This window comes from Stigmatopora nigra, chromosome 20 (genome assembly GCF_051989575.1).
Source record: "Stigmatopora nigra isolate UIUO_SnigA chromosome 20, RoL_Snig_1.1, whole genome shotgun sequence".
In the NCBI taxonomy this organism is placed as follows: Eukaryota; Metazoa; Chordata; class Actinopteri; order Syngnathiformes; family Syngnathidae; genus Stigmatopora; species Stigmatopora nigra.
In genome coordinates, this window is record NC_135527.1 from 10,199,250 (window position 1) to 10,225,546 (window position 26,297).

A 26,297-nucleotide genomic window follows, 5' to 3' on the forward strand; every position below is an offset into this window, starting at 1 on the left:
TCGGCCGTTCGGGCGCGCCCGAATGACGTCAGGCGGCACCGGCTGAGGCGCGACCGAATGACGTCAGGCGGCGCGACCGAATGACGTCAGGCGGCGCGACCGAATAACGTCTTCAGGCACTGTCCAACCATGAAAAGCAAAAGCGGTGGAGGGAAAACAAAGATTGGATCCAAAATAGTTTATGAGGCAGCAGTCAAACACGCCAATTGAGATGACGACACGGCACGCCGCCCGCCCGTCCGTGTCAGGATTGTTTTGTTCTGCGAGTCCAGTTTGCGGGCGGCTTTGTCGCCGCCTGGCGTGCGAGAGGCGCAATTGCAAGTTGCAGCCGAACGCCAGCGAGCAAATTCCCCTTCAGAACCCTTCAGCAGATGTGGTCGCGCCCGACCTTTTGCTGAAGTCCGTCTGAACGCCGAGGACGGAGCAGGCTTGTCTAAACTTGCTTCGCAGCTTCTCCATCTCCTCCTTGAGTTTTTCGGACTGGGGCTCCTCCATCCCTGATGCGGGGATCGAGCCCAGGAGGGCGTCGAGCGCCTTGAGTTGCCGTTTCCTCCCCTTGGCCTCCGGTCTCCGCTCAAGGAGACTCTTCCAGGTGACGGCGAAGCCGTGATAGAAGGCCATCTCGGTAGAGAGTCTGGCCCCGTGAGAAGCTCCGTGTGTGCGGCCGGTCAGGAGACCCCGGGAGGAGCCCGTCTCGAAACCATCCCGGTAACCCTGCCCGCGGAAGCTCTCCTCCGCCATGACGATACAGTCGAAGATGTCGTCGACGTTGTCGTTATCGTGTTCCGAGGCCATCTTCGCCAGAGTTGGCTTTCCCCGGAGTGGAGTGGCCTCTGACGTCATCACCACGCGACGGCCCCGCGTTCGAGTGCCTCGGGAAAACAAATGGAATTTGTCCACGTCGTGATGGGGACAGGCAGATGGTCGACCGTTGGCCACTGTTGCACGACGCCGAGAGCTTGACGGGAGGGGTCCCTAAAGCATTTCTCTCGAGACCGCCCTTCAAATCGAACGAACGCGGAACCATAGCAGAGGAGGGAGGGAGGGACGGGTGGACGGACTCTTTAGAGTGTAACACGCCAGCCGAATGCTCCAACAATGGCGCAAGAAGTCCTTTCGACGAGAGCTTCCTCCTCTTTTATGGATCCCGTTAAAGGCCCCCTGGTGACCTATCTCATCCCGGAATCGTGTTACGACGAGTTTTTCCTCAATTTCAATTTTCTCCACGGTGAGTGAGTGGGATTTTTGCATCATTCCAAGCGGCCGATGTTCTCCCGTTGGCTTTTCTGGCAACCCGTAACGAGGCCATCTCGTGATCTCATTTGTTTTGGGGCTCATCCGGGTCGACAGTCGATCGGAAAAAAGACCTTCTGCTCTCTGCCTTTTGTCTTTCAGTGCCATGTTTGAAGATTGCGCTCAGCAAGGGCCTGGGATTGGGCATCATCCTGGGATCCGTCATGGGTAAAGCAAGCGCCGGCGGACACGCACTCGCCACGGCCGCCCCCGAGCCCACACCAATGCCACGGCCGCCCACCGCTCGCCCACCGATCGCCCACCGGTCCGACGGCGTCTCCCTGTGTGTCCCCAGTCAAGTTGCCTCAGATCCTGAAGATGATGAGCGCCCGGAGCGGCGAGGGCCTGAGTTTCCAGTCGGTGCTCCTGGAGCTGCTGGCCATCGGCGGGACGGTGGTCTACAGCGTCAGCAACCACTTCCCCTTCAGGTGGGTGTCACGTCTTTAGCCGTGGTGCCCCGGGGGGGGATTGACGCCCGCCCCCACCCCCCGACCCCCTCTCTCTCTCTTGCCGCAGCGCCTGGGGTGAAGCCCTCTTCCTCATGCTGCAGACGGCCGCCGTGGGCTTCCTCATCCAGCACTACGCGGGGAGGAGCGGCAGAGGTGACGAGCCCCACCTCTGACGACTCCTGGCCCCTCGTGGCTGTAATGACGGGAGCTGTTTTGTCCAATCTTTAGGTTTCCTTTTTCTGCTCCTGTATTTCTCACTGCTGGGGCTGGCGCTCTCTCCGCTCACCCCCGTGTCGGTGGTGACCGCCTTGCAAGTCTCCAACGTGCCCGCCATCATCGCGGGACGGGTAAGCTTCTCAAATGATGGCGGCGCCGGCCGCGACCGCATTTGAGTTTTTTTTATTTATTTTTTTACATTTTCACCCCGATAAAATACCGCTAAGGACCGAACCACTATGCACGTGTCATGAAAATAACCCCCAGACTTGTGCCCCCGCCACAGCTGGTTCAAGCGGCGGCTAATTTCCGCAACGGACACACGGGCCAGCTGTCGGCCGTCACCGTCTTTCTGTTACTGGCCGGATCCCTGGCGCGTATCTTCACTTCGCTTCAGGTAGGGGCCGTCTAAGCGCGGCGCCCCCGCCTCTGTGACCTCGGTCTGAAAGGCCGCGCCGTGCGTGCAGGAAACGGGCGACGGGCTGATGGCCGCCACCTACGTGGTCTCCTCGGCCTGCAACGCCATCTTGGCCCTGCAGGTGCTCTACTATTGGAACGCCTCGGCCGAGCGCAAGAAGAAGAAAAAGAGGAAGAAGAGGGAGTAGCCCGGGCCAAAGTGTAGAGCGTCGGTGCTTGTTTTTTGTTGTTGTTGCACCAATAAATGTGCCAGCGTCCACCACGCCTTTGCCCCCTTCTCCTTTTTTGCCATTAGAGCCGAGATGAACTTTGGCCGTTCTTGTCCACGCGCGACTGATAAGCACGAGTGAACTTTGAATCTCGGATGGTTCCAAAAAAAAAAACGGGGGTGAGAAAATATGTAGCATTTATTTGAAATGGCGGAATTCGGCCTGCTGCAGAAAGACGGCGCCTTCGCGGATCCCTGGGCCGGACAACTCTTGGACTACTTTCTCCCGCAACGGTGTTCCGAGGCCATTTTCCTACGCCATCACTTTCTGGACGGTGAGTGAGTAGCACGGCGCGAGCGAGTGGCAACGGGAACCTCTCCCCCCCCCCTCCCCCCTAACAGGGCCGTGTCTGAGGACGGCGCTCAGCAAAGTGGCGGGGGGCCTGGTCATCCTGGGCTCCACCACAGGTAGGCGCCAGTCGGGGTGCCGTGCGGGAAGCCGTTCCTAAACGCCAGGCGGCTTGCAGTCAAGTTGCCTCAGATGGCCAAGATCCTGGGCGCCCAGAACGCCGAGGGAGTGAGCTTGGCGTCCGTCCTGGGCGAGCTGGTGGCCGTCACGGGCTCTCTGGCCTACGGCTTTGCCAACGGCTTCCCCTTCAGGTGAGTCCCGGCCTCTGAGAACCGCCCTCTTCAACCGACCGCCGTCCCACGGCAGCGCGTGGGGCGAGGCCCTCTTCGTCACCCTCCAGACGGTCGGCGTGGGCTTCCTGGTCCAGCACTACGGGGGGCGCACTCGGGCCGGGGTCTGCTTCCTGCTGCTGTACTCGGCGGCGCTGGCCACGCTGCTATCGCCGCTGGCCCCCGCCTGGCTGCTGAGCGCCATCCAGGCCTCCAACGTGCCCGCCGTGGTGGTCAGCAGGGTCGGTGAGCGGCGCGAGGGTGAAGCAGCGGGCCAAAAGCCTCATTGCTCTTGTCGGCGGCGCACGCGGGCAGCTCGTCCAGGCGGCCGTCAACCTGGGCAACGGACACACGGGCCAGTTGTCGGCGCTGACCGTGGGCGCGCTCTTTGCCGGGTCGCTGGTGCGAATCTTCACCTCGGTGCAGGTACCGTACGAGCGGGCCGGACTGGCCTTCCTTTTGGCCCGCATTGCATTTTTTTTTGTGTGTGTTTTCATTGCATTTTCTTGTGTGTGTGTTTTTTTTTTGTTGACAGGAAACGGGCGACGCCCTGCTGGTGTTCACCTACGTGGTGTCGGTGCTCTGCAACGGCCTGATCGCGGCCCAGGTGCTGTACTACTGGAAGTCCACGCAGAGGTTCCTGCGAGGTGGCGGCAAAAGACAACGCTTACGACAGGTAAAGTTTGCGCTTGGGCAAAAAGCGGGGCCGTCGGAGGAACGGGCCGGCCGGGACAATATTGATGAGCGCCGCTTTGAAAACGCCGCACAATTGGAACTTGTTGAAATGGTCTCCACCCCGGCGCCTCCATGGCAACCACTTGTTGAAGCCTCGCTGCCTGTTGCTAGGTGAGGGGAGCCACTGGACCAGAAAATCCTCCCATTGAAACACCCTCGACCGGGGGGGGGAGGGGCATAAGACCCCCGTGGGCTCCAGCCAAAACAACCGTGCGTTTTTAGGGCATTTGTCAAGCGGGTGAAAACAAAGTCAGTAGTCATTTCAGATGGACCAAGGCTTCCGTGTACTTTTCAAGGGATTGGATTGGAAATGCTCTTTGTCATTCAACGTCCAATACGTAGTTTGACTCATTTGGGAGCGGAGAAGTCCCGCCCTTCTGCTTCTTGTGTCAATCTCCAACAACTCCCCCCGGAAAAGGGCAATTTCACCATTGTAGTTTTTAACATTTGGACGTGGCACGGGCAAACCTGACCAAGCCGTCTATCGCCGTCAATGGCCCCTATTTTTCGACTATTTTCTTCGAGCAGTTGGGACGAAGGATGACCCCCCCCCCCCCAGGCCCTTTTCCACCCCCCCTCCCCCTCCCCTCACCGACCGATTAGCCGGCGCGAGGGTTGGGGCGCATTTCCATGAGAAAGGCGGCGGTCGGTGAAAGGGTTAAGCCCGCCGGGAGCGGGGAAAGCGGCCCTCATTTTCTGCACTCTTGGGGGGGAACAAAGCCGCCCGAGGGAGGAGCCCTGGGAGACTGGGGAGACTGGGGAGACTGGGGCTTTACTATACGCACCTGCGCGCTGAAAGGCACCGGACAATGCGCCCCCGAAACGGCCAATTACGCGCCGGCCGTCCCGCGGCTTTGTGTGTTGGGGGAGAAAGTGAATTTTAAAGAGGACAAAGATAAGAAAGTAAAGCCCTAAATCACCCCCCACCACCCAAATTGGCCCGCATGTTCCCATGCAGCCCGGGCGATGGATGACTCCGCCCACATCATCCTCCGCTCCCGTCAAACGACCCCCCCCCCACTCTCCCACTCAAAATACAGAGGAGCCTTTGGGGGGCCCTTGGGGTCTTGGCAAAGTGGCCTTGGCATTCTTCTGGCCCGTGTGCAGAAATGGGCTCCCTTTTAGTTTCCACGATATTTGCTCTTCTCCCATTTTTAATAGCAAGAGTCTAAGACGTTGTTTGGTTGGATGGATGAATGAATGGATGGATGCGGTGGTTAGTGGGTTAGCAGGGGGAAAAGAAAAAAAGAATTGCTTTTTAACCGGTTGTACCCCCCCCCCCCCCCAAAAAAAAGTTCAGCTCTGTGTGCTTCAAGTATAAACAACTTTTATTTAACAGAAATGTGATTCCTCTAGCACTGTCAAAAAGAGTTAAAGTATTTTATTGTTCTTTTTCTCAGGAAAAGGCCGGTCCTGCCGTCGACGTGATGGAGGAAAACTGAGGCCTCTTTTGGATGGGGCACCCAAAAAAGAGTGGAAAGAAAGCAAATGGAGCCAAAAATAACGGCGCAAAAAAACTAAACAAAAGAAAAAAAACAACCCAAAAGAGACCAAAAAAAAAGGGTGGCCGACGGCACGTCGGCGCACACAACGTACCTTCCGCTAGAGGGCAGCAGACACGATCCACCTGCCACCTGTTGGCATCGAGAAAGGTCAGCGGAGGAGGTGACCTTTTTCCAAGTTAGCTTTACACGTGCACACTGTGGACACCTACAAACTAGTTGGCCCGCTCGTCCGACATGGTCTCTAGATGTGCGTCAGGGGGACGGTGCCGGCCAGGTAGTGCTGCTGGACGCCGCCATAGCCCCTGGCCACGGCCGTCGGATCGCCTCCGCCTCCTCCTCCTCCTCCGCCTCCTCCTGCACTTCCTCCGGCGTCGCCTCCTCCCGGGATGTACATGCTGATCATGTCGCGCAGGTCGCCCTGCAGAGGACCTCGGTGATGGACCGGCGTGGGCGGCGAGTGAGACACGGATTCCGCCTTCACCACGGACATGGGCTGCTGCGGGCCGCCGCCACCGCCGCCACCGCCGTACGTCACGGGGCTGCCGACACGGGAAGAAGAATGACGCGTCAGTCGCCCGGCCTTGAAAAAGTGGCCGACTTTGGCGTGGCTCCTTTTGTTTGGCCAAATAAACCATGTGGGAACCAACGACTGGCTCGACTTGTCCTTTTAGCCACGGGAATGTTGCCCCTTTTTATACGGCCGTCAATTATCGGGATCAAAAAATCTATAGCTTTGCTCTCACGGTGTTCACAACTTTGCTGTTATTTTCCATAATCCCTGATTTTTTTTTTTTTTTTTTGAATATATTTGGCACTAATTGTTTTTTGGATTTAACCCGGGTATCGTGATGGCTACCGCGGACGACGGCGGACGGACGCCCAGATCCATGGGAAATGGAGAGGGCGGGGGTCACCCCGCGGTGGGACGTCCCACCTCGCTCGTCCCTCACCTGTAAGAGTTGTTTCCGTTCATGTAGGTCTGCGCCATGGCCGGAGGATACTGGAGGGCCGCCGACAGGTCGTAGCGGTGCAGCTGCTGCGTGTAGCCCAGCGCGTGCGCGTCGCCCTGCATGCCGGCGGCGTAGGCGGCGGCGGCGGCGGCAGCGGCGGCCGGGCCCCAGCCGTAGCCCTCCATCCTGGGACCGGCGTTGGAGGCCTGCGCGGCGGCGGCGGCGGCCACCTGAAGCAGGTTGCCCGCCGCGGCGGCGGTGGAGCCCAGTGGGTACTTGGCGCCCATGGCCACGGCCCCGGCCTGCACGGCGTCCTTCTTGAGCAGCGGCTTGCTCTTGCGCCGAGGCTTGTACTTGTAGTCCGGGTACTCCTTCATGTGCACGGCGCGCAGGCGCTTGGCCTCGTCGATGAAGGGCCGTTTGTCGCCGTCGCTCAGCAGCTTCCACTCGGCCCCCAGGCGCTTGCTGATCTCCGAGTTGTGCATCTTGGGGTTCTCCTGGGCCATCTTGCGCCGCTGGCCGCGCGACCACACCATGAAGGCGTTCATGGGGCGCTTGACCTTATCCATGGGGTCGGCCGCCCCGCCGGGGGCGCCGCACTTGGAGCCCGGCGGCGGCGGTGGCGGCGGCCCCGGGGACATGCCCTGAGCGGCAGAGTGGTGGTGATGGTGGTGGTGGTGGTGCTGCACCGGCTGGCCCCCCAAGCCCACGCCCACGGCCGGCTTCAACTCGTGTTCCATCATGCTGTACATGGCGCCTTCTCGTCCACCTGGTGTTTCCTCTGGCCAACTTTTGCGCGGGAGCACCCGGTCCGACGTGCGATAGCTATCTCCTCCGAGGTAGGAACGGACGGACGAAGGAGCGCACGTACGTACGCACGCGCGGCTGTGCTGGGATCCCGCTCGACCTGTTTGGCTTTTGCTCGGGCAAGACCGAGTGGAAAACGGGTCTAGTCGGCTTGCTCGGCCGGCTGCAACTTGTTATTCTGAACCACTTGTTGTCGGGGCCGGCGCTCCCCCCGAAACGGTGGCTCCCCCGCCCCCCCCCCCCCCCCCCCGGCCCCTCCCGCGCCCACCGTCCTTTCTCCGGCCGGCCAATCGGGAGTTAGCGCGCCCATTAGCATCTCAAAGACTCGTTTTAAGGACGGCCATCCAGCGAGCCGGCCGGCCAATATCTTAATAAGGGGAGAGAGTTAGGAAGAGGCAAAGTTTTCGCAAAGTCAGCCTGGCTTAAAGGAAATCAAGCCAATGAAAGCTCCAAAGTTGTGGCCTTCCTTGGGGGCCACCTCACAAAAATGACATCAATAAAAAAAAATAAAAAAAACGTAAAAAAAACTGTTTTCACCGACCACTCCGTCGGTCACCAAAGTACAATTGTCGCCATTTGGACGGACGAGTTCCTCGGCGGACCGGACTCTGGCTTTTGCCAATCAGCCAATGAATGGCGTCCATCAATTGAGTCTGCCGGGTGCGGGTTACAGCTTGTGAACGTACGGAAGCCAAAGGCAGGCAGAAAGAAGCCAGGACGCTGGCCACGATGGAGGGATGCGGGCTGGGGAGGGCGACGGGGCCCGCTCGCCTTGGCCTGCCTGAGCTCGCTCGCTCACTCGCCTTGGCCTGCCTGAATAGGCTTCTTCTATTCGCCCCCTCTTCTCATGCAAAGCAGGCCCCCGTTCAGCCTCGCAGCCATCCGTCACACAAGAGAAAGACCCCGGCGGACCCTTTACGAGCCTCCCGCTCCGCATAATCCCCCCACCCGGAGCCCAACGGGGGGTGACGGGCCAGTGGGGGGGTGAGGGGGGGATGGGCGTGGGCCCCCCAAAATGCCTCTGGAGGAAGAAGCGGGGGCCGCCGTCAAAGTGTTTACTTGTGGCCCATTCCCTCCGAACGCCGGCCTGGCTCGCAGCGAGACCAGGGCGACCGGCAACGAGGGAGGGCCCGTGCCAGACCGGTCCACCGGGATGGACTAACGCCCGAGTGGCTCTCGGAGGGAACCTCGGGAGTGCCGTGGTAAACCCGTGTCGTGCCGGTAACCCGGGGCCACGAGCGGCTGCCAAGTCCAGTAATTTAATGTGCGTGCCTCGCCCGTACAAACACTTGGAAAAAAAAACGTCGCCACGGTAGATGCTCGTAGTAGTATATGGAAAGAAACGCGCCATGTTTGGTGTTCACACAATCGTCAACTTGGGAATGGGAAAGAAAGAACTCCGAAAAAGAAACAAGAAGCCTTCCTTCGTTACGCGTTTTGTCCACTGAGTGGCGCTGTGGCCCCTTAAGTGACGGCCAAGCGGCAGAAGAAGAAGAAGTGAGCCGCTTTTAATCATAACAGTTCGTCTCTCGTCTGCTGCTGGCCAACATACGTCTTTTTCAAGCGTTTCCGTGGGCCAGAATGGAAAGGACACGTTTTGGTGGCCACTTAGTTTGAGGGGCGAGCTGATAGCGTCAACCGATGTCCACGTTTTAGCGATCAATGGGCGGAAGTTAATGGCCAGGTGCTCAGGTGAGTGGAGCGACTCGTGTGTGTGTGTGTGTGCCAATGCAACTTGGATTCTCCCGTCATGTGTCATCGATGGCGTTAAATGAAGCCGTTGTGTTTAATGCTCGTTCCCTCGCGACTTGTTCCCGCAGGAAGACGTGACAGCCAAAGTTATCGTCCAGCTTTTGCCATTGGACAGACAGACAGACAGACGCTTGGAATATACGGTATGTATAAATTTCTTTAAATATATATGCATCCCGTTGCACATTGTTTCGTGCTATTGTGCTCTTTTCGCCGGCGGCCATGTCAATGGACTGGCTGCACGGTTCATGTGAACTCGAAGAAAAGCAACAAAAGACATCGCGTGTTGTGCTTTGACTCGGGACACGACGTGTATAGTACAAGTAAATGTACACTGTCGTCATCATCATAGTATCATTCTTCTTGTAGTACTACGATGATGATGTTGATGATAATAATAATAAAAGCCTTCAATTGCAGTTTGGAGAAAGTGCCGTTCCCTTGGCCGGTAAATATGTGGACTGGCTGCCCTCTGGTGGCGATCTGGCCGCGCTGCGTCCTGCCATTGCCTTTTCACCAGCTGCTCGACAGGGAGTCAATCAAGCCCCGCGTCGAAAAGCCTTCCTCCCTCTTCCGCCCTCTCCCAACACGGCGCTCCACGTTCCACGCTTTCGGGACAATGTCAGTGTGCGGAAAAGAAGCTTCACCGTTGGGACACTGGTACCAAAGTTGTGCTTTCTCTCCGCAGCTCCTCAAACGTATTAAAGGAAAGGGACTGGTCAAATGGCTTCCGGGTGAGGCGCCGGAGCCCCAAATGGCTAATCCTGCCTAGCCACCCACGCTTGACAAGTGGCCGATGGGGCGCGGGAGGCAGCGGGTCGCAGGTGAGTTTTAGGCAAGGTGGCCGCGCAAATGGCAGCCAAATGTGGCTCTTTTGATTGCTTTTAGCGGGGCGACGCCAATGGCCAGGCGTCCCGGGTAAGCACTTGCGACGGCCCTTTCTAAAAGTTTTCTCTCTTGGTCCTGGTCTTGGTCCCCTCCCTCCTTCTTTTTATTCCCCACTCTAGCAGTAAAAGGGTCCAGCTTTCCTGGAAATTCGTGGCCGCGGCAATCACCCCCCCCCCCCCGACTCCATGTCTAAGCTGTAATCCCCCCGCTGCCGCCGCCGCCGTGTTTTTGCGTCCTCCAGCTCCTGGAAGTCCCAGTTTGTCGTCTTCCTCCTCCTCCTCCTCTTGTAATCCAACTCCAAGTTGGCGCACCTCCCTCCCTTCCTCCCTCCCTTCCTCCCTCCCTCCCCCGCTCCTCGTCTCCCTTGGTCGCGCGCTAACCACGTCGGAGTCAGACGGTGCCGCTCGCCTCAATGGGGTCGGGACATCGGACGGGCGCCCGTGGGGGGGTGATGGAGCCGCCGCAGCCGCCGCCTCGGACATACACGTTTTGTCCACGACTAATTTGAAGAAGCGGGTTAGAAAGCCGCTCCAATCTCCCGCCAGCTATTGGCGTGCCGCCCGACGACGTCTCGAAAGCGGTGCGGGGCGACCACTCTGGTTTTCTCCCCGCCGTGCGTCCGCCGGTCAAACCATGATTCCACTTGCACGGCTCGGGCTCTCACAGTTTTTTTTCCCGTCCTCCCCAGCAGGACCGGCGCGGACCGCCATGTCGGCCACGGGTCTCCGTCCCGCGCCCATCCAAACGCTGTCGGAAGTGGAGCGAGCCGGCCTCCGGCGAGTGGCCTTGTTCCACCTGGAACGGAGACAGCTGGACTTTAAGATCGTCATTCCCGTAGGTGCGTTTGAATCCGTGGGGGCGGACGAGGACGGGGTGGGGCGCCGGTTTTACGCCACGCGGGGGAGAAAGTCATGGCGGAAGCTCCCCGAGTTGCGAGCCGTCCGCCAATGTGTCCTTTGCCCCGGGCCGAATCGCCGGCGGCTCTCTCCGGACAGTTCCTTTCGGAGCAGGCCTTTCCACTTTCTCCATCTTGGGGTCCTGTTTTTTTTTCTTTTTTTTTTTTCTGGCCACTCGGGCCCCACTGGGATTGTCCGTCCCCGGCCGGAAGCACTTTTGCCCCCTTTTTTTCCTTCTTCTCTTGTTCTCACGCTCCCCCCCCCCCCTCACGACCCCTTTTGAAATGGATCAATCTCTCTTTGTTTCTCCAGAAATGTGCAAACGGAAAAAATCCCTGCGCAGGAAGTTCGACTCGTTTTCCAAGGAACGCGGTGAGTCACGACGGCGGACCGTGGAAATGGGTTAGTAGACGTCCGGCGGACCGCCGCCCCTCCCCCGAGTTAAGAAAAAGCAGTTAGCTGACGCGACCTGCCCTTGAATAGAAGCCAATTCCAAATTGGCGACCCGCAAGCGGGCTAATCCGGGCTAAAACATGCTAGCATAAGTGGATTGGGATCTTGATCCCGGGTCACGTCTCCAAACGGCCCGGCGTGGGCGACGCTCGCGGCCAAAGGGTCAGACGGCGCAGATTACAGGAGCGCCGGTTCAAACGGGGTCGCCGGGGCTCGCTTCGGGGGCGCCCTCCTCTGGACGCGGGGACTTTTTACACCTTGACTGACGACCGCCCGGCCGGCGGCGTGCCAGAATCCGCCCCCAAGGCGTTCGGCATCCCGCTTTCGCAGGTCATCGCCAACGACCGGGCCCTCCGGCGCCGTCGCGACGTCGTGAAGGCCAGCCGGCGGGACTGCTTGGAGCTGGAGTCCAGCGTCCTGCGCTTCAGGGCGGAGAAGCGCCAGGAGCCGTCGGAGAACCCGGAACACCGGCGACACGGCGAAAGGAGAGGGGGGCTGCGGCGGGTAGGACGCCGAACGCCCTCCCGACCGTCTGGCCGGCCCTCCCTCGTGACGTCCGCTTTTGACGGCGTTGCCAGGGCGGCCTGTCGGTGGACTCCATCTCCGAGTTGGTGGACAGCCAGTCTCGCTTGCTGGAGGCCCTTCAGCTCTCCCACCCGGCGGAGCTGGATCCCAAGAGAGGCGGGGGCGGCACCCGAGGCGGCCAGGGCGGACTCAGCCTCAACCCCCTCTGCCGCCAGGTGCCCCGGGTCCTGGAGCGCTGCTGCCGCCACATCGAGGCCCACGGTGAGTCCCCGACACCCACCGGGTTTGGCTGGGCCCGTCCCGGGTCGGCCCTCACGCCCGCCAACTCCCCCCCCAGGTCTCCGCACGGTGGGCGTCTTCAGAGTCGGCAGCTCCAGGAAGAGAGTGCGCCAGCTGCGGGAGGACTTTGACGGCGGCCTGGACGTGGATTTGGAGCGAGAGCAGAGCGTCCACGACGTGGCCGCCCTGCTCAAAGAGTTTTTGAGGGACCTGCCGGACCCTCTGCTCAGCCGGGAGCTCTACCCCGCCTTCCTACACGCCAACCGTACGTATGCGCACGGACGAGCTCCTGGGTGGGTGGGTTCTGCCGCCGCCGTGGCGTCGCGGCGTCGCCACTTTTACTCCGCCACTAACCGTCCCGCCGTGGCAGTCCTCCGAGGAGCCGAGCAGCTCCGGTACCTGCAGCACCTCCTCTACCTGCTGCCTCCCTGCAACTGCGACACGCTGCTGCGACTCCTCGCCTTTTTGCACACGGTGCACAGCTGCGCCCACGACGGCCAGGTGGGCGGACCCGTGGGCAGTGCCACGGACACTGCACTCGGATCTCTCCACGTCACGGACCGTCACGGGGCTCCTCTCCGCAGATCCCCGGAAACAAGATGACGGCGGCCAACCTGGCCGTGGTCTTCGGGCCCAATCTGCTCCAGGGGGAGCCGGGAGGCCACGCCGAGGACAGCGCCACCGTCATCGCCGTCACCCTGGCGCTCATGCAGAACTACCGGGAGCTCTTTACGGCGAGTCACGGCAGGAACGGGCGCCTCCCGCCGTCGTCCCACTCTTGACGCCGACGGTAACCGCAGGTGTCGGCCGAGCTGCAACGGGAGGTTCTGCTGGGCCTGATCCGGAGCGACCCCGACATCGTCGACTACCTGCTCCGTCGCAAATTGAGGTGAGGTGAGGGTGGACTGGGCCGGCCGGCCGGGGCCCGTATTTGACGGCGCCCTCAAACTCCCCAGCGGCGCCCGGCAGAGGATGACGGCGGACGGCGGGCCCGGGGGCCGCCGAGACACGGGGGACTCGCTGGACTCGGCGGGGGCGTCCGGGGGCAGCCCGTCCCCGGAGGGCGGCCTGAGCGGCGAGCTCTTCCTCGGCGCGCCGGAGATGAGCCGGAGCGGGGAGTGTCCCGCCGGCCGCTACGGTAAGCGCGTGGGGCGTCTGACGCCGCCAGCGTCCTCTGAGTGATCTCTGACAACATAAATTCCACCCCGCAGGAAAAGTCCGGCCCGGCAAATCGTTGGAGGGCGCTCGACGCTTCCGCTCCCATCACAACTTGCTGGGATTGAGCGGCGGGCGCTCGACCGCCTCCGGCGCCGGCGAGGAAGGCAAGAGCGGATTTTGGGACTTGTTCACGGGGAGAGGCTCCGGCTCGGAGGCCGCGGTATGAGGTTGACCGATGGTGGTGGCGGCGGCGGCGGGTGACCGACCGGTGACCGACCGGTTCGCTGACTGTCGGTGCATGGCGGGTGACCGGTGGCAGCCGTTTCGACGGCCCCCCTCCCTCGCACGTTTGGCTTTTCTTTCCACGTGGGGGCTTAATCACATCTTTTGAATACATTTTAGAGCTGCACGACTCGTTGCCACCTTTTTATCTTTGCTTTGCTTTTCCTGGTGAAATAAAGCCTCGACAACGGAGGCACTTTGATCTGACTCAAAAAGGAAGCGTGCGGCTAATTGACGTCAAGCTCCCGTTTCACCGTCGTTTAATGCAGAAGGTAAGCGACGTTTGAAGTCTTGAAAAGCTATGCACCGTTAAGCCACTAGATGGCACCATTTACTCGTTGTAGGCCCCTTTCACTCTGAAAAAGGAACTCTGCAATCGGTCCATTTTTTGAAGCAAGCCTTTATTATTAACTCTTGCAATAATATCTGTGTATATTTACACATGCACACCTGCCCCCAACCCACCCCCCCCCAAAAAGTCAAAGGTCTTCCGTAGCCTACACCAAAATGGTAGGTCGGGGCTCGGTAAAATGAGCAAAACATTCATTTTATAATACGCACACTTAAATTAGGGCTTGGATTGGCTGAATCTGCGCATTGGCGCGCCTTCGATTGTCCTGTCCAAGACGGCGATGGTGGCTTGGGAGCCCGCGGCAAATCGGACCTCCCGGACTCCGAGCGGGTGCTCGGCGGCGTCGACTCCGGCCGCCGCGGCTCCACCAAAGTGGGCCCGGCTTTTCAGTCTCTGGACTGGTAGAAGAGGATGTATCCCGATTCCGAGTTTTTGGAAACGTCCGACGTCAGGCCGTAGAACTCTTCGATGGCCTGCGCGTCGATTTTCTGCGGCGAAAAGACATGTTGTCGAGAGCGGAAAGTCGGCGCCGTTCGGCCGGCGCACGCACCTCCACGATGTCGTCGTCGAACAGGAGCCAGAAACCGTGGCTCTTGACGATGGTGATGTAGTGACCTCGGTTGGGACCGCTGAGAGGAGGAAGCATCCAAAAAAAAAAAAAAGTTTCTTTTTTTTTTTAAATGTCGCATATTGACCCGGCCGGGACGGCACGCCGAGACCGGAGCCCACCTGCCGCAGTGCACCACCACGGCCACCAGGTCGTACATGCGGTCCGGGTTGGTGGCGTCTCCCGACGTGTTGAAAAGGCGCAGCTCCAGGGGGAAGACCACCCGGTAGGACAGTTTGGTGTAGCGGTGCAGTTGGTCCATGTACTTGAAGCGCTTGAGATGGAGCGCCAGGATCATGGGCAGCTTCTTCACCCTCATCCTGGAGCGGGAAGGAGGGCGACAAAAAGGTGAGGCCCCGGCCGGGAATGGCGGGAAGGACGGATGACCGGGCCTACCTTTTTTGGGCTTCCTGTTTGCTGCGACACTGCTCGCAGTAGTACTTGTACTCGCTGCACAGCGTCTCCGTGTTGCTGAAGCCTCTGCCAGGTTAGCGCCCAAAGAAAGGTCAAGTCACAAAAATTCCCTTTCCCTCTCTCTTTCCCTTTACCTGAGACAATGCGTGATGGATGTGTTTTGCTCCACGTCCACCGACAGATCCAGGAAGTCCTCGTCTTTGCTGCTGACCTGCGTGCGACAGGGAAGTCTGTCGGACGCCCCACCCGGCGGACGCTCCACCCGGTGGCCGGCTCACTCACGGCTTCGCAGTTGAGGCAGCGCGTCTCGTTGGTCAGCGTCCCTTGAAAGATGTCGTGGACCCACGTCCGCTGCGTCTCCTTGTCGCCCGGACCAGCCGCCACGGCCGTCGGAGGCTCGTCTTGGGAGGCGGCGCCGCCCCCTCCGGCGCCGCCGCCGCCACCGTTCTGCAGAGGCTTCCCGTTCTGCTGCCGCTCCTGGCTCTTCTCCTCTTGGAGGAGGTCGGCGATGGTGTTGAGGAGGTAATTGAGGAACTCGTGGGCGTCTTGCTGCATGTAGTTGTCAAACAACTCTGCGCGGGGACCCAGGAGGGGGTCGGGCGGGTCGGGGTCAGGGGATGTTCAGTCGGCCCCGAGACCGCCGGGTAGCGACTCACCATTTTCTTTCCTCAGCCTGGAGATGAATTTCTTGGGAGGGATGACGCCCACTTTCTTCTTCTGCGTGGCGATGCTGCTAAACAGGTCGGCCAGGCAGGCCAAGAGCGACTCCTTGCGTCGGGGCTGCACCTGCCGGTGGGCGGGGACGGGTCCCGTGACGATGGACGCGGCGGCGGAGGCGGCGGCGGGGAAGGACGCCCTCCCGACGCCCACCCTACCGACGCCCGCCCTACCGACGCCCGGCCTACCTTGTAGGCCAGCACCTTCTCCCGGAAGGGGCGACAGAAGTAGAGAGCCTGCAGCACCGAGTTGCAGTAGCAGGTATTGCCGAACTGGGGAAGCCAGAAGAGGGGAAGGGGGGGAAAAAAAGGCGCCGTGAGCAAACGGCACGTCGAAGCCGTCACCCGAGCCGCCCCGTACTGACGTTGACCAATCCAAAGTAGTGCTCGTTGACGGGAAACTGTTCCGGTCCAATCTCCTTCTCCAAGGCGGAGGCATTGGCGCCCTGTCGGCAAAGGCCCACATAAACGGAGGCAGAGGGAGAGCTTTTTTTCAGAAGACAACAACAACAACAACAACAAGTTGACCAGTGACCAGGACATAGTGGAAAGTAGGACATTTTTTTTCCCTCCACCTCCTCATTCTCCTCCTTCAAGGCAATTAAGGGGAACTGTCTCCCCAAAGAGAATGGACTTTGTCCCCTTTGCGCTTCAGGATTGTCATCCAAGAATTTGGAAAGTGGACTATACCTCCTTGTTTTTCCGAAAAAAGAAGCCCCAATTCCCACCCCCACCCCCGCCCCTGGCATCACGTGACAAGGAGGCGTAAATCCCGCTCACGCCAACCAAAGACGAATCAAGAAGTCGAGTTTTTGAGCGCGTCGTTATGGAACGCAAGCGTATCCATGCGAGTGTGTTGTTACTGTTTCGTAGCCGCTCAGTGAGCAGGTTGGGCTAGGCTAAGGCTAGGCTAGGCTAGGGCTAGGCGGCTAGCTCGGAGCGCGCCCTAAATCCCACACTAAAGCCTTACCATCGTACAAATCGAGGCGATCTTTCGGACTGTCATCAGTATTTCCATCCGTGCGCCGCCATGTTGGACCAGACCCCGACGGTGAAAATGCCCCCGAGCCGATGCGGGCTGCACGCCGCCACCGTACTGGGAGTCTTGGGGTGGGCTGGGGCTGGGGACGGGGACTGGATGAGGTGGTGGTGGTGGTGGTGGGGGGGGGGTTTGTTTGTGGGCTATCGAAAAAAAAGCCTCCTTCCCTCCCACCGAAATGACTTTGGCCCCGTAGAGCTCCCTCGCTTTGGCGCCGCCTTCAGCTCTGGCGTGTGCGTCGGCCACCATCGCCATGTTGGATGTGGCGAGAAGCCTCTCCTGAATGAGGGCTGTCAATTGATCGTCGTTTTGAAAGCTCATTAGGCCACCATGAGTTTGAATGTACATTTGTCTTTTTTAATCATGGAGAAAGACACTTGGGAGTCTTGCAGCCATTAGGTATTTATTTCTTGGGAGTCTTGCAGCCATTAGGTATTTATTTCCAATGTAAATCCCCCTTATACCCAGGAATGCACCCAGTGATTGATCAAATGTGTTCTTCCTCAGGCCAAACCAGTTGAACTGGGAGCCAATGGAGCCTCGTTGGTGGACTGTCATCCGTCCCACTTCAAGTGGATTGGCCGTCGATGGAAGCAAATCAGTTGAGAGCAGACTTTTATTTTTTTCCCTTGTGTGTGTGTGTGTGAGAGTGTGTCCAGTGAGTAAAAGGAGCCTCTTCCGCCTCCTCCTCCTCCTCCTTGCCGTCCTGGTCCAGCCCCCACTCCTCCCTCAACCCCTCTTGTGTCTCTCTCTCTCTCGTGCGCAAAGACTCTTTTCCAGACGGGCTACACGTTTTGGAGCGCACTTTTCAGCAACGGTTGGTTTCCTTCGCCGACGCCGCCGACGCCAAGGGATCCCGGGATAAGTGAGGCCAGAGCTTGCGGCGATGACGGCGTGAGGAACTCCGCCGCTCCTTTCTGCGGGAGCCATGAACAACGGCGGCTCCGGCAACTTTCTGCTGGTGCCCATCCCGGAGTACCCGCCGCCGGACGCCGCGGCCAGCAAGACGGTGAAGATCGCCGTGTTGGGAGCCAGCAACGTCGGCAAAACGGGTGAGCCACGTCCCCGGGGGATTCCCAAGCGTGGCTACGGAGGGATGCCGTTCTCTCCGTGGGGATTCTAGAAATGGTGGCTGTGGGGAAGTGGGAATGGGGGTTGGGGGGGGGGGGGTATCCCAGGCCATCGCCCATTGGGGACTTTGGACCCGTTTGTTTGAGGCAGATAAGCCACTCTGGCACGTATATTTAGATAAACTGAACTTTCTCTCTCTCTCTCTCGCTGTCATTTTTCAGCTCTCATCGTCAGGTTTCTCACCAAACGCTTCATCGGAGACTACGAGGCCAACACTGGTAATTCCGTCCACCCCCCCCCCCCCCAAGTGCTGGCACGGTGGTGACGGGATCTCTTCGGGCCCGGTTCCACAGGCGCGCTCTACTCCCGAAAGGTCACCCTGGATGGCGAAGAGGTGTCGCTCCAGATCCAGGACACGCCCTGCGTGGCTCTTCAGGTAACGCGCCTGCCAGAGCTACCAAGCGCCGTAGCCGTTTCCCTCCTCGGGGGACGTTATCGCTCAGGAATGCGCCTAAAGGGACGGGAAGGGACCGGACCGGATGGGATGCGATCTGGCGCTCTCACGTTGCCGTGGCGTTTGGGGAAAAAGAGGGGGTTCCTCGGAGACCTTGCTTTCCTGCGGCGGCGGCAAAAGGCTCACTGGTGTTGAGGGCTCCTTTGATCTATTTATCCCTTTTCATTTTGGGCCCGCGCAGGACGACGCCGAGGGACTCAACTGCCAGGAACAGATCAACAGGTGAGTGGCGTTTCCGGGGCGCCGTTTCCGGGGCACCGTTTTCGGGGGCGTCGTTTCCGGGGCGTCGTTTCCGGGGCGCCGTTTCCGGGGCGCCGTTTCCGGGGCGCCGTTTCCAGGGCGCCGTTTCCGGGGCGCCGTTTCAGGGCGCCGTTTCCAACCCACAGGTCCATCTACTGGGCCGACGGTTACGTGCTGGTTTTCTCCATCGCCGACCAGCGCAGCTACCGCACCGTCCGACCGCTGTATCAACACGTCAGACGCATCCACCCGTCCGGAAACATTCCCGTCGTACTGGTTGGTGCTTTCATTGATTTATTTTAGCCTTTTGGGCCTTTTGGGCCTTTTCCGCCCACCCTCCGTGTCTCACCAGATCGGCAACAAAAGCGACCTGCTTCGTGCCCGACAAGTTCCGGCGGACGAGGGAGCCCACTTGGCGTCCTCGCTAGGTAGGCCCTGACGGCGAGCCGGCCCTCGTGAGAAGCCATGTGTCCATCTCTTTTCCAGGAGGCGCTTACTTTGAGGCGTCGGCCAGGGAGAACCACCAAAGCGTCCGCGCCGCCTTCCTCCAGCTTTGTCACGAGGTGAGTCGGCCCTCCGTGGCGCTCAAAGGCGCTGCCGCCGCCGCCGCCGCCACCGCCGGGCTGACCCGCTCTCCATGGCGCAGGTCTCCCGGGCCCTGGGGGGCGCCAATGGAGAGAAACGGCGAGGCGGTCTCCACCTGGCTCGCCCCAAATCGCCCAACATGCAGGAGCTGAAGAGGAGGTTCAGGCAGGTCCTCTCCTCCAAAGTCAAATCGGCCGGGGCGCTCTGACCAGGACGGATGCCTTTTGGACCATCAAAAGACTCCTCCCCCTATACATACATATATATATATATATATATATATATATATATCTATTCTTTTTTAAACCCACTCCCCCCATCCCCCCGCATGTGGCCAGCCCCAGCAGAAAGTTCAGCGCGGCCAAACGGACTGCAGCCGAGGCGCTCCGTCCCATTGCGAGCTTTCCGCTGATGGGACGTTGTTAGCGGGCTGGATGCTAACCCTCAAGTTACGCCGCGGTGGAAGCCGCTGTTCTCATGACCTCCTGACCCCATCCGTCATCATCCGGAATGCATCTGTCCCGTGCCGAGGCCCCTCCCCTAACCCTTGGACCCCGACCCGGGACCTTTACGACCCCGAAGAGGGAGGGGGAAGGGGGCTCCCGCGTTTCGGGAAAACAATGCTTTCCCGCCCGGCGACGGCCGAAGTTGACGTTATCGGGTGCCTTTGGATTGGAACGCGTGACAAATGTTCCCTTTTTGGGCCCAGACATGAAGAAAGGGAGGGGAAAGAGAGAGAGAGAAAAAAGAGGGCTGTTTATTAAAAGATTTGGCAAAAAAAGAAAAAAAAAAGACCTCCTCCGTTCCGTATCCGATTGCAGTAACGTAGCCACTGGATTTTGCCCTCTCCTGGCGCCACTTCTGCGGAGTATATTCTTCCAGGCCAGTATATTTTCCCCCGGCTGTGGGGAAGCTCGCCGCCGCGGCGGACGCAAAGCCGGGATGATGGGAAGGTGCCAGATTCCCAACGGAGGGCGAGAGCCGACGGGCCGTCGGCGGGCTCCGAAAAGACCACTACGGGCCCGGAGACTTTTTGTTGCCTGCTCCACGTCTTTTGTATTTTGGCCCGGCTCCCGGGGGACCACGCATTTCCTCCGCTTCCCGTGCGGGTGAGGACTACTTCAAGCTCTCAAAGAGGTATGTTGTGAATTTTGGAACACAACGCTGGACTTTAGTTTTGTTTTTATCTCGAAAAATCACACCAGACTTTTGTGGTGGAAGCATGTTTTAGTAGCATCAGCACCATCTAGTGGCATTGTCCTTTCACTGCAAGGAACTCTTATCCGTCCACTTAACCTTGACCCTCTAGAGTCGGCGAACGGCAACCGTGGTCTGTCCAGAGCACCCAGAGCATTTGGGCGGTCGCCCCTCCCCGGCACGGCGGTCCAAACGCAGGAGCGTCGAGTCGTCCTCGGCGGCGGCGGCGGCGGCGGGGACGGAAAGGCTCTCCTCCTCCTCCTCCTCCTTCCCGGTCTGGTAAGCCAGGATGTTCCTCACCAGACAGGAGATGGCCGCGTCGATGTTTGCGTCGTCCTGCGGGGAGAGAGCTCAGCCCCCATCCGTCGACGGTTCCTCGCCGGCGTGGCCTCCCTTACCTTGGCCGAGGTCTCGAAGCAGTCCACGAAGCCGTGATCCCTGCAGAAGTTGTCCAGTTTGGGCAGCTTGGCGCACAAACCCAAGCGCCGCTGATCGCACTTGTTGGCCAGGAGGACGGCGGGGACCGGTCTGCCGTCGCTCAGGGTCACCTGAGGACCACCAGGTGAGTGAGCAACATGTCTGGCGGCGCTCCAGCCCGCCTCCCCGCTCTCGCTTCACCTTGGAGTCCAGGTCTCCTTTCCACTTGAGGACCGCCTGGAAGGTGGCCAGGCGGGTCATGTCGAAGACCACCAGGGCGCCCACGGCTTCCTTGTAGTACACCCGGGTCATGTTACCGTATCGCTCTTGTCCTTTTGGCCGGGAGAGATGTTACGAGGATGTTACGAGGATGTTACGAGGATGTTACGAGGGCGTTAGCAGGATGTTAGCCCGGGCCAACGGAAAAGTGCAGAGCGGAGGGCGGGTTAGACTTTGAGGGGTGGCGGGCTCACGAATATACCGGCAATGTCCCACAGCTGCAGACGCACCGCCGTGGCCTGGTCCACCTGGAGCACTTTGAGGGCAAAGTCCACGCCCACGGTGGCCCGGTAGCCCTGGGAGAAGACCCGGTGCACGTAACGCTTGATGATGGAGGTCTTGCCCACCCCCAGGTCGCCGATGACCAGCACTTTGAGGAGGAGCTGCCGCCGCATGGCCGGCCGGCCCCGCTCTTTAGGATCCGACGGCCCCGCCCGGTCTTGACGCGCCAGGTGTTTTGGATCTGACGGACACTGCCCTAACTCGGCCCTACTCAGCCCCGTCGGGTGTTTGGATCCCGCGAGTCACGTCGCTGCCACACCAGCTATCTGGATCCCACGTCACATTGGGTAAATAAATATCTAGTCTGTTGCTCGAGCGGATACAAAATGGAGACCAAATTGAATTATGTATTTAGCAGAGGGGGGTGTTGTGCGAAGGCCTTTGGCGGGCCACGCCCACTTTGCAACACAACCAATGGATTCGGCGTTCCTCGGGAACCTCCCAAAACAAATCGGCGTGCGGCGAACTGCCGTTGTCGCTCGTCGGCCATTTTGTCTCAGAGTCAAAAGAGCGTGTGCGTTGGAATAGTTGTCGATTTTCGCGTAGGAAGAGAATCATTTTACTGCCCTGCTTGGCTCTCATTTGAAAACTAAAATGAAGTCCGAATGACGTGAGTGCAGACAAAGCGTGAATCTGTCGAAAATGCTGTTAATTCCGCGCAAGATGGCCGCCGCCGACTTTATCTCGAGACATCTCGCCTCGAGCGTGCGCGTGTGTGTGTGTGTGTGTGTGTGTGTGTATGGAGCTGCTTGAGTGCAGGGCAGGAAAAGAACTACATCGCCCAGCAGTGCCTCGATGCGTGCGTCACGTCCAAAAGGTCGCTCCTGACGGTGCGGTGGTGCTGATGCGGGATGAGTCAGGCGTTACGATGTTCCAGTCGCTGCCATTTCCCCGGCTTCACTAGCGGCGGCGAGCGACGCCCCGAGTGAGCTTGGACCTCGTCCTCTCTTCCGGAGGGCATCAGCCGGCCCGGAACCTCGTCTTCGTCGACTTTGTCGTCGTCGTCGTCATCATCATCGTCATCGTAATCGCCGGCGGCGTCTCCTCCTCCTCCATGCGCGGCCCGGCTCGTCGCACTTGAACCGCAGCCAACAGGAGGTCAGTCGCACGCTACGCAATCATGTTTTGTTTTGGTGTTTGAGCTCCCTCACCACCCTGAACCTGACCCCCATTCCATCGGGGGGGAGTACTGGCAAGTAAGCAGAGTGTGTCAAACAGGTGCACTGTGAGCCGAGAGCAGCCGACTTGAAGTATTTGCTCTTTATGGGGACTTTGCGTATGGTACAAGCAAACGGCGTTGGCTCCCTCTGATGGTCGATCGGCGTCACAACAGGTCGTTCAATACTTTTTTTTTTTGTGGTGTTTTTTTTTTGCCAGACATTTGATTGAAGTGTCAGTGTTGTGAGGAGATGAGACTATTGAATTGCGAGGAATTGCGTTTTGTTTTTTTCCATTCTGTCTGTCTGTCTCACTCTCTCGCTGCGCCCCCCCCCCCCCCCCCAAAGGTTCCCGCCCCTCCGCAGACGAGGCGCGAGAACCGGTAAAGCCACAGAGCAGCCCAGTCATGGAGGCCATCTGGCTCTATCAGTTCCGCCTGATCGTGATCGGCGACTCCACCGTGGGCAAGTCGTGCCTGATCCGCCGCTTCACCGAGGGCCGCTTCGCCCAGGTGTCGGACCCCACCGTGGGCGTGGACTTCTTCTCCAGGCTGGTGGAGATTGAGCCGGGCAAGCGGATCAAGCTGCAGATTTGGGACACGGCGGGCCAGGAGCGATTCAGGTGAAAATTCACTCCATACAATCCCGGTCGTCGTTGTCGTCGTCTTTGCCTTAAGACTTTGTCTGAAAACCAGAATAGCCAGCTGGGGTGTTTGCTCCTGCCGCGAGGCGCTCGCTCGCACTCGCAGCGCCGCGATGGCTCCACCCATAATTGGCGCTCGAGTCCCTCTTTTGAAATGTTGCCGGTGTGTGCAGGTCCATCACTCGGGCCTACTACCGCAACTCGGTGGGCGGGCTGCTCCTCTTTGACATCGCCAACCGCCGCTCCTTCCAGAACGTGCACGAGTGGCTGGAGGAGGCCCGGAGTCACGTCCAACCGCACAGCATCGTCTTCCTGCTGGTGGGACACAAATGTGATCTGGAGGCGCAGCGGCAGGTGTGTGCGTCTGTGGGTGTGTGTCTGTGGGTGTGTGCCTGTGGGTGTGTGTCTGTGCGTGTGTTTGTGTGCGCACACCTCGCCTCACACCCATAGCAACAATGGGGAAGTTGGGCTTGGAAATTTGCCAAGTACACAGCAGAGAAATGTCATTTTCATCCTAGTTTCAAAGAGTACCCTGACCCCAACCCGACCTAACCCATCCGACCCAATGTCGCCACCCGTGTCCAGGTGAGCCGGCAGGAAGCCGAACGACTGGCGGGAGCCTACGGCATGCGCTACGTGGAGACGTCGGCGCGCGACGCCGTCAACGTGGAGCGCGCCTTCACCGAGCTGACCAAAGACATCTTCGCCCTGGTGCGCTCCGGCGACATCGCCGTCCAGGAAGGCTGGGAGGGCGTCAAGAGCGGCTTGGTCCCCAACGTGGTCCACTCTTCCGAGGAGGTGACGCACAGTGACCGCCGCTGCCTCTGCTGACGCCTGGCCTTTCCAGTCCGTTTTCAATTCAACCCGCTGACCTGGACGCTGGGATGGACGGATGGGACTGGGACCGGGATTGGGACCGGGACTGGGACCGGTACCGGGACTGGGACCGGGATTCAAACCCCTCGGCTTAGGACGCACCCGTCGACTCGGAAAGAAAGGGTCGGACGGCTCTGGCATTATTTATTCTGTGCTTTCTCAACCCGGGAGGACCGTCGGAGGTGGCCGAATCTATGCGCAGGGTGGCCGACCCCCCCCCCCCCCCTCCCCCTTTTCCCCACCAAAATAAAGCACGAGTCGGACATTGGCACTACTTGTGGCGGTAGCATTGGACATGGAAAGAGCCCACCAAAACAGCACCTGGCGTGTCAGAATCTTTTATTGGATGTCGGTTCTTTGGCCGATCCCGGTGGGTGGGGTGGCTCTTTGTGTTTTCCAGGGGAAATGACAGACAAATAAATAGTCCTGCAAAAAGTAGAGGCATCCTTTCCTCCGCCTTCTCCACATTAAGACTTGTCTTCCGATTTGAGGAGGTTCTCTCTGCTCCTCCTCTTCACGTCCCAGTTGTAGACCCGTGCCATGTCTGAGCACCTGGGAGTCAAAGGCCAACGGCGACCTACCAGAAAACCCGCCCGCCGAACGAGCAGAACCGCCAAACCCGAGCAGAAAAAGCCTCCCGCCCGCCCCCCCCCCCGCCCAACGAGCAGAGCCAGCGTGAAAGGATACTGACTTCGGTGGTGGTGAACTGGTCCCGTAAGAAATCCAGGTCCTCCTCCAGCGTCTCCAGGTTCCGCGTGGCCGTAGCCAGGTTCTTTTCCAGCAGGGCCCGAGCGTCGTCGATGTGGTACTCCAGCATGACGTTTGCCTGGGACCAACGGGGGCCGGGAGCGGGGGGACTTTGATTAGGTCACCCCGTGGGCCCGGCCGGGCGCGTCTCTCGGCACCCCCCACCCGGAGGCCACTTACGCCCAGCCAGAGGCAGACTTTGTCGGTGGGCGGCACCGAGGCTCTGCAGTAGACGTTGTCGGCCAGCATGAAGTGGGTCTCCATGGCGTCCGGGGCGTCCTGGCGGCCGAGACGCGAGACAAACGTGAGTATTCCCACGGCATCGGGGCGGTGACGTGTGAGCGCCAAAACTCTTCCCACCCACCCACGGTAACGGTTAGTATTCCCCGCAATCTTTTTGGCCTTTGACGACCCGTCCAATTAGCGGCCGTGGACGTCCAATCCGTTTGAAGCGGGAGCCTTCAAGTGGATGGGACCTCCGTGCATCGATATCTTTTATGTCCGTCGGCCGTTATGTGTGGTGAGAGCTTTAAGTGGTCTCGTGTCGCAGGGCTACACACGCGTGGCGCACGGGCTTGAAACAAGTGCGGGCAAAACGCACTTTCTTCTTCTGCATGTGTCTCAGGATTTCCAGCGTCTGCTTGATCTGCGGGATCTGGTTCCTCAACCTGAAAGAGAGCAGAGAACGCCGATGACCACCAGAGCGAGACGGCCCCGGCCCTTCTCCTTCCGGCTTTCAAAAGACCTGAGCTTCTTCTGCGACAGGTTGACTTCCATGTATTTGTACTTCTGGTACTGCTCGTCCAGCTTCCTCAGGGCCGAGTCCGCCTTCTCGTTGCCGGGCAGCTTCATGAAGGAGTCCACGTCCTCCTGGAAAGGAAAGCACTCCATCAGTCTGGCCGTCTAACTTTGGAACGTTCCCGTTTGAAGCGGATGCTTTCGTAAACGGCGCTGTCGTCGTTATTTCAAGTCACCTTGACTCACAGAACTATTTTAATTCACATTAGCAAACTGTTTAATTCTATACGAATGCGTTTTTTTTCCCCCCCAAGTCGTCGTTTTCTTCTTCTTCTTCCGCCGGAAGTAAGAGGCTGAAACGGTCAAAGAAAGAGGACCCACAAATGGTTGTCTGTGGAAAAGCAAGCCAAACCCAGCCAAAGGAGACAAAATGACGTTGCTATAACTTTGCCACGTCCGCGGGATAACATGCGAAGCTTCTAGCTAAGATATCTGGAACGTTTCAAGCTCCCCCAGTGCAATAGTTTGGCTTGCTCGGTGCACGCTAGCAAGTTAGCTTTGTGTTAGCATGGAAGCTCCCCAGCGGCAAAGCCGGCTCGCCACCACGGAGCCAAGCGAAGCGGACACGGCGCCTTCCCTCCGGCGTTCACGTACCACGAAGACCGCTTCGGGGATACCGAGGTGCTTTTTCTTGACTGCCTGCACGGAATTGCTGTCCACGGTGGTCGCCATCGTGGGGTGAGGCTCTTTTTCTTCTTTCTCTCTTTCGTTGCGTGACGCGAAGCGTTGCGGGCACTGCTTCCCTCTTGTGACCAATGGCCGCACCTTCACTATTTTTAAAACGTAAGACCCCTCCCCGCCCCCAGTAGTCTGTCCCAAGGAGTGGGAAGCGGCAGAAGCAAAATCGCTCTGCACTAAGGACTTGCCCACCG

At 59.4% G+C, this 26,297-nt stretch overlaps 10 protein-coding genes across 25 annotated transcripts; 5 read left to right on the top strand and 5 right to left on the bottom strand.

Annotated features, from left to right (window-relative positions):
* The first annotated feature begins 35 nt into the window (after positions 1 to 35).
* Positions 36 to 2,637, top strand: mpdu1b (mannose-P-dolichol utilization defect 1b). The gene is made up of 7 exons (XM_077741986.1): positions 36 to 1,228; positions 1,396 to 1,461; positions 1,589 to 1,721; positions 1,810 to 1,895; positions 1,971 to 2,089; positions 2,245 to 2,355; positions 2,426 to 2,637. Exons 1-7 carry the CDS (start codon positions 1,099 to 1,101, stop codon positions 2,561 to 2,563), a joined length of 783 nt encoding a protein of 260 aa, XP_077598112.1. The 5' UTR covers positions 36 to 1,098; the 3' UTR covers positions 2,564 to 2,637.
* lto1 (LTO1 maturation factor of ABCE1) lies at positions 347 to 1,069 on the bottom strand. The gene has a single exon (XM_077741988.1). It carries the CDS (start codon positions 841 to 843, stop codon positions 355 to 357), a length of 489 nt encoding a protein of 162 aa, XP_077598114.1. The 5' UTR covers positions 844 to 1,069; the 3' UTR covers positions 347 to 354.
* Positions 2,638 to 2,639: 2 nt separating the features above from the next.
* On the top strand, positions 2,640 to 6,147 carry LOC144213490 (mannose-P-dolichol utilization defect 1 protein-like). Of its 3 annotated transcripts, none has more exons than XM_077741983.1 (7): positions 2,640 to 2,918; positions 2,986 to 3,051; positions 3,111 to 3,243; positions 3,299 to 3,507; positions 3,577 to 3,687; positions 3,797 to 3,937; positions 5,397 to 6,147. In XM_077741983.1, the coding sequence occupies exons 1-7, from the start codon at positions 2,792 to 2,794 to the stop codon at positions 5,498 to 5,500; spliced, it is 891 nt and encodes a 296-aa protein (XP_077598109.1). In that variant the 5' UTR covers positions 2,640 to 2,791; the 3' UTR covers positions 5,501 to 6,147. The 3 variants fall into 3 exon arrangements, with proteins under 3 accessions (XP_077598109.1, XP_077598110.1, XP_077598111.1); XM_077741984.1 differs by having other exon boundaries at positions 3,299 to 3,503; XM_077741985.1 differs by lacking the exon at positions 2,986 to 3,051 and having other exon boundaries at positions 2,841 to 2,918; positions 3,052 to 3,243.
* LOC144213489 (transcription factor Sox-19a-like) lies at positions 5,300 to 7,431 on the bottom strand. 3 transcript variants are annotated; one of them, XR_013329983.1, is made up of 4 exons: positions 6,452 to 7,431; positions 5,711 to 6,040; positions 5,593 to 5,630; positions 5,300 to 5,443 (listed from the first exon to the last, which is right to left on the bottom strand). XR_013329983.1 is itself a non-coding variant. In XM_077741982.1 (3 exons), exons 1-2 carry the CDS (start codon positions 7,201 to 7,203, stop codon positions 5,743 to 5,745), a joined length of 1,050 nt encoding a protein of 349 aa, XP_077598108.1. In that variant the 5' UTR covers positions 7,204 to 7,431; the 3' UTR covers positions 5,300 to 5,630; positions 5,711 to 5,742. The 3 variants fall into 3 exon arrangements, 2 of the variants coding, with proteins under 2 accessions (XP_077598108.1, XP_077598107.1); XM_077741982.1 differs by having other exon boundaries at positions 5,300 to 5,630; XM_077741981.1 differs by having other exon boundaries at positions 5,300 to 6,040.
* Positions 7,432 to 8,743: 1,312 nt separating this feature from the next.
* On the top strand, positions 8,744 to 13,621 carry arhgap36 (Rho GTPase activating protein 36). 7 transcript variants are annotated; one of them, XM_077742319.1, is made up of 14 exons: positions 8,744 to 8,950; positions 9,079 to 9,153; positions 9,431 to 9,631; positions 9,699 to 9,834; positions 10,587 to 10,736; positions 11,107 to 11,166; positions 11,540 to 11,751; positions 11,826 to 12,033; positions 12,110 to 12,316; positions 12,422 to 12,552; positions 12,636 to 12,785; positions 12,852 to 12,940; positions 13,008 to 13,189; positions 13,263 to 13,621. In XM_077742319.1, the coding sequence occupies exons 4-14, from the start codon at positions 9,807 to 9,809 to the stop codon at positions 13,433 to 13,435; spliced, it is 1,590 nt and encodes a 529-aa protein (XP_077598445.1). In that variant the 5' UTR covers positions 8,744 to 8,950; positions 9,079 to 9,153; positions 9,431 to 9,631; positions 9,699 to 9,806; the 3' UTR covers positions 13,436 to 13,621. The 7 variants fall into 7 exon arrangements, with proteins under 7 accessions (XP_077598445.1, XP_077598448.1, XP_077598446.1 ...); XM_077742322.1 differs by having other exon boundaries at positions 10,590 to 10,736; XM_077742320.1 differs by having other exon boundaries at positions 9,431 to 9,834.
* rasl11a (RAS-like, family 11, member A) lies at positions 13,614 to 19,306 on the top strand. 5 transcript variants are annotated; one of them, XM_077742332.1, is made up of 10 exons: positions 13,614 to 13,763; positions 17,127 to 17,220; positions 17,388 to 17,671; positions 17,912 to 17,968; positions 18,044 to 18,126; positions 18,386 to 18,426; positions 18,591 to 18,719; positions 18,800 to 18,872; positions 18,931 to 19,007; positions 19,091 to 19,306. In XM_077742332.1, exons 2-10 carry the CDS (start codon positions 17,152 to 17,154, stop codon positions 19,235 to 19,237), a joined length of 960 nt encoding a protein of 319 aa, XP_077598458.1. In that variant the 5' UTR covers positions 13,614 to 13,763; positions 17,127 to 17,151; the 3' UTR covers positions 19,238 to 19,306. The 5 variants fall into 5 exon arrangements, with proteins under 5 accessions (XP_077598458.1, XP_077598454.1, XP_077598457.1 ...); XM_077742328.1 differs by having other exon boundaries at positions 13,620 to 13,763; positions 17,335 to 17,671; XM_077742331.1 differs by lacking the exon at positions 13,614 to 13,763 and adding an exon at positions 15,740 to 16,131.
* Positions 13,971 to 16,735, bottom strand: usp12b (ubiquitin specific peptidase 12b). The gene is made up of 10 exons (XM_077742327.1): positions 16,551 to 16,735; positions 15,946 to 16,026; positions 15,770 to 15,853; positions 15,521 to 15,650; positions 15,147 to 15,436; positions 14,999 to 15,075; positions 14,847 to 14,930; positions 14,573 to 14,770; positions 14,394 to 14,472; positions 13,971 to 14,331 (listed from the first exon to the last, which is right to left on the bottom strand). The coding sequence occupies exons 1-10, from the start codon at positions 16,596 to 16,598 to the stop codon at positions 14,230 to 14,232; spliced, it is 1,173 nt and encodes a 390-aa protein (XP_077598453.1). The 5' UTR covers positions 16,599 to 16,735; the 3' UTR covers positions 13,971 to 14,229.
* Positions 19,307 to 19,315: 9 nt separating the features above from the next.
* On the top strand, positions 19,316 to 24,318 carry LOC144213747 (ras-related protein Rab-39B). The gene is made up of 7 exons (XM_077742337.1): positions 19,316 to 20,166; positions 20,339 to 20,788; positions 21,276 to 22,302; positions 22,423 to 22,537; positions 22,710 to 22,983; positions 23,178 to 23,358; positions 23,590 to 24,318. Exons 5-7 carry the CDS (start codon positions 22,769 to 22,771, stop codon positions 23,833 to 23,835), a joined length of 642 nt encoding a protein of 213 aa, XP_077598463.1. The 5' UTR covers positions 19,316 to 20,166; positions 20,339 to 20,788; positions 21,276 to 22,302; positions 22,423 to 22,537; positions 22,710 to 22,768; the 3' UTR covers positions 23,836 to 24,318.
* Positions 19,918 to 22,674, bottom strand: LOC144213746 (ras-related protein Rab-38-like). 2 transcript variants are annotated; one of them, XM_077742336.1, is made up of 4 exons: positions 21,125 to 22,674; positions 20,845 to 20,975; positions 20,625 to 20,774; positions 19,918 to 20,562 (listed from the first exon to the last, which is right to left on the bottom strand). In XM_077742336.1, exons 1-4 carry the CDS (start codon positions 21,315 to 21,317, stop codon positions 20,335 to 20,337), a joined length of 702 nt encoding a protein of 233 aa, XP_077598462.1. In that variant the 5' UTR covers positions 21,318 to 22,674; the 3' UTR covers positions 19,918 to 20,334. The 2 variants fall into 2 exon arrangements, with proteins under 2 accessions (XP_077598462.1, XP_077598461.1); XM_077742335.1 differs by having other exon boundaries at positions 20,625 to 20,975.
* vbp1 (von Hippel-Lindau binding protein 1) lies at positions 24,203 to 26,230 on the bottom strand. The gene is made up of 6 exons (XM_077742334.1): positions 26,020 to 26,230; positions 25,373 to 25,497; positions 25,229 to 25,295; positions 24,808 to 24,906; positions 24,568 to 24,706; positions 24,203 to 24,424 (listed from the first exon to the last, which is right to left on the bottom strand). Exons 1-6 carry the CDS (start codon positions 26,095 to 26,097, stop codon positions 24,348 to 24,350), a joined length of 585 nt encoding a protein of 194 aa, XP_077598460.1. The 5' UTR covers positions 26,098 to 26,230; the 3' UTR covers positions 24,203 to 24,347.
* Between the last annotated feature and the right edge of the window lie 67 nt (positions 26,231 to 26,297).